Source organism: Catharus ustulatus, chromosome 3 (genome assembly GCF_009819885.2).
Source record: "Catharus ustulatus isolate bCatUst1 chromosome 3, bCatUst1.pri.v2, whole genome shotgun sequence".
In the NCBI taxonomy this organism is placed as follows: Eukaryota; Metazoa; Chordata; class Aves; order Passeriformes; family Turdidae; genus Catharus; species Catharus ustulatus.
Window position 1 is genome coordinate 117,494,126 of NC_046223.1, and position 9,547 is coordinate 117,503,672.

The 9,547-nt window shown below is 56.4% G+C and overlaps 1 protein-coding gene across 1 annotated transcript; it reads left to right on the plus strand.

Moving 5' to 3' along the window:
• The first annotated feature begins 1,227 nt into the window (after positions 1-1,227).
• SOX7 (SRY-box transcription factor 7) lies at positions 1,228-5,129 on the plus strand. The gene is made up of 2 exons (XM_033056794.2): positions 1,228-1,569; positions 3,156-5,129. The coding sequence occupies exons 1-2, from the start codon at positions 1,344-1,346 to the stop codon at positions 4,061-4,063; spliced, it is 1,134 nt and encodes a 377-aa protein (XP_032912685.1). The 5' UTR covers positions 1,228-1,343; the 3' UTR covers positions 4,064-5,129.
• The last annotated feature ends 4,418 nt before the right edge of the window (positions 5,130-9,547 follow it).

Sequence of the window (9,547 nt, forward strand, 5' to 3'; positions counted from 1 at the left end):
AATCAGTTCCTTTGGAAAATGTTGTTGCTTCCGCAGGGTTTTAGTGCAGTCCCGGGGAAAAGCTCGGGGAGGGCACTTGCTGCTTCTGCTGGCAGATTCCAGCTCTCCTGAGCCCGAAATTGCTGCAACCCACAAAAAAAGCAGAGCCAGAGCAGAGGGAAGGGAGAGACCAGGAAGCCCAGGCGGATCCAGCACATTTACACGCACTCTCTCCATCACTGCTAATCTGACAAGAGTCAATAGGAACACCCAGGCACGTGGGAAACCTGCCCCAGCTCCCAGCCTGGGCTTTTCCCTGCTTTGGGGTCAGACGGGGCAGCCTTGGCCAGCCCCAGGAAACCCAGAAAAGCGGAGCTGCTGCAGCCCCAAAAAACCATCCAGGAATCCAGCTATCAAATACATTCCCCGGGGCAGGGCGTAGGGATGAGCCGGGCATCTTCTGTGCCATCACCTTCCTGGAAATCCCTTTTTGTCCTAGCGAGAGGAATGCTGCTTGGATGGTTTTCCCACCCAGCTGGGGTTAGTGGGGAGCACCATTTGGGATTTCCATCCTTTTTTTTCTCCATAAAAAGCAGCAGCAAGGAAAAGATCCTTTGTCTCCCAGTGTCCAGGGACGGGCAGAGGGGACAGGCTGGGGATGTTTCAACCTCTTTGAGCTGTGCCCAGCCCCATCCCTGCCTTGTTTGCCCCTAAAAGCTCTTTAGAGTCCGACCAGGCACGTTCACTGTGTCCCAGTTTCCATCCCATATGGAAATTTGGGGTGAAAACCCACATGGGGTGGGCAGAGCACAGCCTGGTGTTAAAGCAGAAGTGGGGGAAAGGTTTCCCTGTGGGATCCGTGCCTTGATTTCCCTTTGCAAAGAGGATTCCTGCAGCTCGTCAAAGCCTGGGGAGGGGCCTTTTCCACCCCGGTGGGATCTTCCTTTCGGTGTAATTTCCCTTTTTTCCCCAAGTTTTCGGTGCCTTTATCTCCTCCTTTATCAGCCTTTAAAGTTTGAGGTGCGGGGAGGCAGCGGAGCTGCTTGGGGGCGGGACATCTCCACTCTCCTCACTCCCTTCCAGCGGGCAAAACAGGGAAAAAATAATAATAAAAGAGGAGGAGGGGGGCAGCGGGAAGGAGAAAGGGGGGTACCGAGCAAAGAGGGGTGGGGAGAAGTTTTTTTCCTCCCAGCACCACCATCCCGGCCGGCGCTGAGGAGTTTGCAAACAAGGAGGAGCAGCGAGTCCCTTCGGTGTCATTGGAGGAGGCTTTTTCCAAGGAGCTCATAAATACGGGAGAGGCCGGGCAGGAGGCTGGGACTGCGCGGGGACCCCGAGGGCAGCCGGGGGGCCGGGGGGGGGCCATGGCAGCGCTGCTCAGCACATTCCCCTGGCCCGAGCGGCTGGAGGGCGACACGGGCGAGGGGCTGTCCCCAGGGCCACCCCCCCGGGTGTCGCAGGGGGAGAAGGGCTCCGAGAGCCGCATCCGCCGGCCCATGAACGCCTTCATGGTGTGGGCGAAGGACGAGAGGAAGCGGCTGGCGGTGCAGAACCCCGACCTGCACAACGCGGAGCTCAGCAAGATGCTCGGTGAGGAGCGCGGGGGTTTGGGGGGAGAGGAGAAGGGAGAGGTGGGGGAGACAGCTGGGCATCCCTTGGGGTGTAAACCGGGTTCCACCCACCCATCCAGGTGTAAATCCCGGCGGGATTCAGTGCCCAAAGGGAGAGCTCGTGTCCCGGTTCGGTACCCACGAGTCCATTCCCAGGATCGCACCCAGTGCACCGGGATCCAGCGCTCCGGGCACCCACCTGCGCTCCCTGGAGTGAAAAAAAAAAAAAAAAAAAACCCATCGGGATTCATGCATTAGGGTGGGGATCCAAGCACTCACCCGGTCATTCCTGGGGTGCAAACCCCGTCTGGATCCACCGTGCACCCACCCGGACATCCCTGGGTGCAAATCCCGTCCGGATCCAGCAGCCTGGATTGGGAATGCCAGCACCACTGGGGGTGCCAGCCCTGCCCAGGTGGGGACATCCTTACCTGGCCGTTTTTGGGGTGCAAAGCAGCACCCTGAGGCTGCAAAACCCGATGGAGTTGTGCACCCAGGGGTGCTCACCCCAAAGCTGTCCCGCACCCCAGGTGTGCTCTCAAGGCTTGAGGATGGTCCTGCATCCCAGGGGACAGGCACCCTGCCATGGCTTTACTGCAAACCCCGAGGGTGCTGCCCTGCTCTGCAAGGAGGGACCCCCGGATTCTCCTGGCCTGTCCTTGCTGTCCCACTTTGTCCCAGTATTGCATGGCTGTGTGTATTTCTGCTGTTACTTTTGGGAGATCACAACCCATTTCGAACACACTTTTGTTTCCCACTGTTTCTCCTTTTCTCCCAATTCCCATTTTGATGTGAAACCGAGAGGGCAAACCGAAATTACCGGCCCAGACAGCCTGAGAAAGAGCTGCTCGAATTGCAACACAGCTTTGCTGCCCAACCTCTTATCCAAAGTTTGTGTTTCCCTGGACAGTTCTGTGGTGTTTTCTTTGGTGGTTTGGGTTTTGTCCTTGCTGCTTTGCCGTGCAGCATCTCAGCTTATTAGTGTTATTTCTGCTGTCTCAGGCCATGGGAAGGCATCAAAGGCTTTGATCTGTATCCTCATTTCTCCCCCTCACCCTGAGGGACTCAATGTGGGATAAAACCCCCCTGCCCAACGCTGCTTTTCTGTCCTGTGTCTTGGGGACATTATTCTCAAACAGAGAGGAACAAGGTCATAGAATTAACAGAATAATGGAATGGTTTGGGTTGGAAGGGAGCTTAAAGACCATCTGAGCCCTGGGCAGGGACACCTTCCACCACCCAGCCCAGCTGTCACAGTGCCCTGGTGCAGGTCCTGGCAGGGCACAGGCTGGGGCAGCTGGAAGGACACCACGTCCTGACCCTGTGCTCAGCCAGGCACAGCTCGGCTGTCCCTGCTCCACAGCCAGGCTCTCTGTCCCACCCCATGGAGCTGGGAGAGTTCACCCTGGATTTATTTACCAACCCTAAACCCACCCTGTGTGGGGTTAAGTGAGTCAGAGCAGAGTCCCTATAGCAGCCCCTTCTCCTCCTGCCTGCGGGGTTTTTGGGATGCGCCCCCTGCCAGGTGGGATATGGGGCGCTAAGGGAGCGTGTCCTGCGTTTCAGGGAAGTCCTGGAAGGCGCTGAGCCTGTCGCAGAAGCGTCCCTACGTGGAGGAGGCCGAGCGGCTGCGGGTGAAGCACATGCAAGATTATCCCAACTACAAATACCGGCCCCGTCGGAAGAAGCAGGTCAAGCGCATCGGGAAGAGGGTGGATGCCGGCTTTCTGCTGGGCAGCCTGGCTCGGGACCAGAACTCTGTGCCGGAGAAAAGGACCTGCAGCCGGAACGGGGGGGACAAAGAGGGTCCCGGTGAGTACCCCCCCCGCCCGGGGCTGCCGGCTGTGCGGGGGTACCGGGATGCTCCGGGTAGCGCCAGCAGCGCCAGCGTGGACACCTATCCCTACGGGCTGCCCACCCCGCCGGAGATGTCCCCCCTGGATGCCATAGACCCCGAGCAGAGCTTCTTCTCCTCGCCCTGCCCCGAGGAGCATCACCGCTCGCACCTGGCCGGTGCCACCTTCTCCGCCGAGTACGCGGCAGGCTCCTTGCCCTGCGGCCACCACCCGCTCAGCCCCATGCCACAGCCGGCCACCTGCATGATCCCCCCGGCCTCCAGCTGCCCTGCCCTTCCTCCTCCTCCTCCTCCTCCTCCTCCTGGCTACTACACACCTGCCTTCCCCTCCCTGCCCCCTCCCAGCCTCCATGCCCACCTGGGCCAGCTCTCCCCGCCGCCCGACCACCAGGGCTTCGACACCTTGGACCAGCTGAGCCAAGCGGAGCTGCTGGGCGAGATGGACCGCAACGAGTTCGACCAATATCTCAACAACCACGGCGGCCACCACGGCGAGCACCACGGCGGGGCCTTGGCCAACGGGCACGCGGCGGCGTCGGGCGGCTCCGAGAACAGCCTCATCTCCTCCGTCCTGGCCGACGCCACGGCCACCTACTACAATCACTACAGCGTGTCTTAGGAGGCCTGGAGCGGCCGAGGAAGGAGCCGACACCGTTCCGAGGCGTTGCTCCCTGGGGACGTGGCCCCTCAGGGTGACCGAGCCCGAACCGAGGGCCCTGGAGTCTCCTCGGTGCTGTTGGGTAAAGGATTTGGGTTGTTGGGTCACCACCTGGAGTGCTCTGCTCCCACCGTGGCCAGGGGGCACTTCCCGAAGCAAAGCCCTTTGGTCAAGTCCCTCTTCCAAAGCAGGGAGCACAGGAAGGTTTGTCCCTCATTTTGGGGCGTCCCCAGCTCTGCTTTGGGGTCAGGAGTGCGGCAGCACCCCGCAAACGTCAGGTCTGAATTCCCCCCGGCGAGGGGGAAAGGCAGGGATGGGAGGAGGGAAGATTTTGGTGAAGGTCTGTGAGCTGGTTGTGGGTTCTGACCTGCCCCAGAGCATGGACTGGGGGCTTCATCCCTTGGGAAACCCCAGAGGGGATGGAACACCAGCCAGGAGAGGGACAGCCAGCCCTGAGGGTGCTGAGCCTGTTCTAGAATGGGGTAAAATCAGGGCTTGGAAAGGCAGGAGCAGGTCTGGGATGAACATTTTGGCCAAGAGGTGATGATGTAGCAGACACTTTTTTTTATCAAACATCCTTCAAAGGGGAAGGCTCCGTGTTTGGAGCCACAGTGCCCAATGCCTCTCCTAACTCTGGCGTTTTATTGCTTGTAATAAAGCTGTACATTGATTTATTCCTTCCATTATTTCTTCCCCCACCTCGGATTTTGTATTGCTCGAGTTCTCTTCCTTTCCATAAAGATGAAGCTTTATTTTAAATCAGTTATATGACATGATTAATCTTAGTGTTTACTGTATGGCACTTGGTAATGATTAGTTAGCAACGTGGTTATGATTTCCTGGTTTCAGTCCCCAAAATGTATTAATAATAATTGCAAAAAAAACTTTTAAAAAGAGCCCCAAAAGTTCACCGGTTTTTAAGCTAATACATTCCATCTCTTTTGTGTGACTCTATGCATTTTGAATGAGTGTAGATACGAGTTTGCATAAAATATTTAATTTAAATAAATATGTTTTTATATGATGACTGTTCGATGATTTAAATTGCTGTCGCTATTGACAACAGTTTTCAAAACAGAAACATTTCCCGTGCAAGTGCTATTTTTTTATATTTTTGTTGTTGTCGTTGTTGTTGGTATTTTCAGCCAAATTTTTCTACTTCCATTTTTTTTTATAAATAAAAGAAAGATCTGTGGTTATCTTTACAAATTGTGGATTACTTTCTAACAAACAGACTCGGGGCATGATGTGTGTTCATGGAGTGTGTCAGGGCTCAGGTCACTGTGCTGGCCTTGACCCTGCTTTTGCCATCTCTCAGATGTGATCTTTGTAATCCTGTTTCCACGTTCAGTGAAGCCAAGAGCTTTGCCTTTGGTGTCTTGGTGAGCACAAATGATGTTGGCAATTTATGGAGCGAGTGCCAGTGCCTGGAGCGTGGGTTTTAGTCACTTTTAAGGCTTTCTTTTCTTTTCTTTCATAGTTTGGGCCAATTCACCTTTTAAGGTGGGGATCTTGAGAAGGGCCCTGGTTTCAGGTGTAGATTGAGGCAATGAGGTCTCAGAGATGTGGGGGTCAAATTTGTGAAGGTGATGTTCAGTGATGGTCTTCAAGCCTGGCCAGCAAAGAGAAAACTTAATTCATGTTGTCCATGGGAAAAAATCACAGCCTGCTCTTGCCAGACATTAAATCAGGCTGTGTCCCTGCTGTTTTTGAGGTCAAGCCATGCACAGAGAATCCCAGAGCTGCCAGGGCTGGAAGGCACCTCTGGAGATCCAAAACCTCCCAAAGCAGTGCTCTCCCAGGCTGGGTCCTCCTGCTCGGCCCCAAAAAGTGGAGGAGCACTTTTCCCAGTGCACTTTGTGATGCCACCTCTGTGTGGTGGCTGGGAGGGGTCTTCAGAGGTCACCCAACCCAAACCAACCCCATCCTGACCCACAAATGACATCTCTGATCCACAGAGCCCAGAAGGTGGAGGCTGTGTGAGTGTTTGGGGAGGCACCAACGTGCTCCTGTCCTGTGTTCCTGTATCCCCCATCAGATCCCCTGGATTCAGCTCCCCCATCCTGCCTCTTCCTTCTTGCACCTCTCAGGCATCCCAGCTCACCCCTGGCCTTTAGTTTTTAGGGGGACAGCAATGGGTACCTTTGGGTGCCCTGCCAGCCCCAGGCACGGTGGTGGCTCAGCCCAAACGTGACTCTTGCAGGAGGATTTTGGAGCTGGAGGGAGGCAGGGAGGTGCCAGGATCCTGTTTGGCCTCCCTACCCAGCAGCGTTGACTCACGTGGGGCCGTGCCAGGAGCAGCAGTGGGGCTGGAGAAGTCCTGCTTTTCCCTTCTCCATCTCTCCCCGTGGTGTCCCAGCCCCAGAGGCAGCTGAGAGCACTGAAATTCCCTTGGGGAGGAGGCTCAGCTGTCCCAGCCCCCCCAGTCATTCAGCTCTGGGCATTGCCACCATCCTGATCTGGGATGTCACACTCCCACCCTACAGGACCCTTTCTCCATGCTCCCACTGATCCTTCTCCTCACCCTGAGGAACAATGGGATCAGCAGCACCACCCCATAACCCTTTTCCCTCCTTGCTTTCATCCCACGGTGAAAACAAACCCCTCTCCAAGCCTGATTTCCCAGGGGTTTCTCCTCGCACCCCATCCCCAAGGATCCACGCCAGCCGAGCCTGTCCCCACTTGCTCAACCCAGCGCCGCGTGAGGAGAGCTGGGAGCTTGTCCCTGTGCTCTCTGCACGCCAGGAACAGCTACAGGTCCCAACCAGGATCCAGGGCCCCCCGAGGGCGTTGGGAGCCCCAGCCAAGGCGAGGTGCGGCTCCCTGGGAGCCACGGCCGGATCTGGGCGCACGCCCAGCGCCGCGAGCAGCCGGCTCCCACCTCCAGGACAGCGCTGAGACGCGGCTCAGGAGCAGAACCATCCTCCCCTGCTCTGGTGGGATGGAAAATGAGATGCTCTGGGTCAATCCCCTCGTTTTTTTGGGATGCAGGGTGTTGCTGCAGGGAGCAAGGGGATGGCAGAGGTGGGAAAGAGGGGTTTTGCTTGGAAAATGGATATCCATCTAAGGACTGCTGGCCATCACGTTTTATGGGTGTTGGACTTGTTCTGCATCAGTTTCTCCTCTCTCCCCATCCCAAATCCAGGAGCCCATGTCTCTGTGCATGCTGAGGAGCCTTGTGGTTTGTGGCCCAGCCTGGGAACCAGCAGGAAAATCAAATCAGGGCTGCAGGAAGGGACAAAACAGCCTCACACCACATTTGGGGGGTGTCAGCGTGGGCTAGGACAGGGATATCTCCCGGCCATGAGGTGAGCAGGGTGTGAAACCTCTGTCCCCGTGTCTGGTGGCCTTGGGCAGTGCTTGCCCCCGTGGCTGTGCGGGTCGTGGGGAGCAGGGATGAGGTCACCTTTGGAGAGCCGGGATTTGGGCTGGCCAGGAGCTGCCTGTGTGATTTCCTCTGCATCCCTTGAGCAGGTGGTGACTCCTCTGCGCTCTCTCTGCTCGTCCCAGTGCCACTGGGCAGGGTGACAAACAGGCGCGTGGATGTTCCGTGCCTCAGTTTCCCTTTGTAAAACAGAGATAATCCTTCCTTCCCTCCCATCCCCTGCTGGGGTGTGACCTGTCTCTTCCCCACAATCTGAACAGGACCAAGAGTTTGTGCTGCCTTTAGCACAAGGGGTCCCTGCCCCATGTGGGGGATCTGGATCCTACTATGAAATCACCTGGGAGACAATTTTCCAAAGCAGAACCAGGTGAGGGAAGCAGAGGCAGAGAAGGGGGTGATTTGCTGAGCTGCAAATCAATGACAGAACCTACAGAAACCCTCAACATCAACTCCCCCAAACCCCCACATCACAAATCCCCCCCTTTTTTCTCACCTTCTCCCTCCATCCCACCCTGCCTCCAAACCCCACTGCACCCCACGGCGAGGAGGGCAGGATCAGAGCCTCCCTCCCATCCCTCCAGAGGAGGGAATGAGACAAGCTGCTGAGTGGTTTCCTGCCCAGCACTGCCAATGGGAGCAGGGGAGGATGCATCCGGAGCTGAGTGTTTCCTGGCAGATAAGGACAACCCCTCCTGCCGGATGTTATGAGTCCAGGTCCTACCTCCCACCTCAAGAGAAGGGGCCGAGGAAAGGCTTGGATGTTTATGTCAAGGAAAAATAACTTCTCCCTCTGTGTACAATCCTCTGGCTCCCCCAGGGCTACGTGCAGCAGGGTAAATGCTGGGAATAGGGAAATAGGGATGAGGGACAAGCAGAGCTGTGGGGTCTCTCCCTGCTCGCTGGGGATGCATGGGAATGTGCCAGGGTAAAGAGAGGATTGATCTGAAGAGCTTGAGGATGGATAATTCATGCTCAGCGCTGTGGGATCATGCTCATCATCAATCCAGGGTCACCTTGGCCCAACCCAGTGTGTCACACCTGCAGCAGGTCCAGCCCCAGGTGGGATTTCTCCTCATCCTTCACAGCCAGAGCCAAGGCAGCCCCAAAGCTGGAGATCAGGGTTATCCTGCCCACCTCTGTCACCCAGGGAATCACAGATGCTGGTAGAGTTGAGTCAGGCAGCTGGGCTGGCTGGGGACAAGGTGCAAGTTGTGCAGTGGGTATGGAGGGAATGAGGAAAACCTGGATTTTCTCCATATGTTTTGCAATGAATGGGTAGAATCTGGCCAGAACCTCCTTTCCAGATTGTAGCTGTGCCCTCCTAACACGCCTCTGGGAATTTCCCCAAGGCTCAAGGCAGAACCTGTGCACTGCTTGAGGGCTGGTCCATGTCCAGGGCCACCTCTGGATGATGGAAGGAACATGGAGACACCTGCACTGGGTTTGGACTGGTCAAGAAATTAGGACAGGGAAGACCCCCAAGTGTTACCATTCCCACTGAGATTACACCAGATGCCAGCACAGCCATGCCCAGACCACAGGACATTCCTGGGGAGGGTTTGGATGTGGTCACCTGGTTTGGATGGCTCCAGACATGGAATATCTTTTCATGGAGAGTTTTGTCTTCAACATCAATAGGGAGAAATCTGAAATGAGATTAAAGATCTGGCAATCTCCTGCCCAGGGTGATTAATGAGAGCTGAGCTGCCTCCCACTCCCATTCCCCACCCAGTGGGACAACAGAGCACTGGAGGAGAACCTGAGAAGAAAGCAAAGAGGGAAAAGCCCTGTTCTTCCTCCTCCGAGCTTGAGGAGTCCCACCAACATCTGAAGGGCACCCAGGGAGCGCTGCAGGGAGAATTTTGGGCTGAGAAGGCTCGTGCTGGAGCCCTGACCTGTGCCCTCCTGCAGTGTGTCCCACCCCTCTTCCCTCAGCAACCCGAATTCCCCCTGTGCCACCCAGCCAGGACGCCGCGCCCCTCCTCGGCCAGCCCGAGATTTTGTTCTTTCCCTTTGATTTCCAGGAGCTCCCACTCGGCCCCCACGGCAAACAAAACATC

Coding starts and splice junctions, on each gene's coding strand:
- SOX7 (XM_033056794.2), top strand. CDS start 1,344: ATGGCAGCGCTGCTCAGCACATTCCCCTGGCCCGAGCGGCTGGAGGGC. Junction 1,570..3,155: donor GGAGCTCAGCAAGATGCTCG/GTGAGGAGCGCG, acceptor CCTGCGTTTCAG/GGAAGTCCTGGAAGGCGCTG.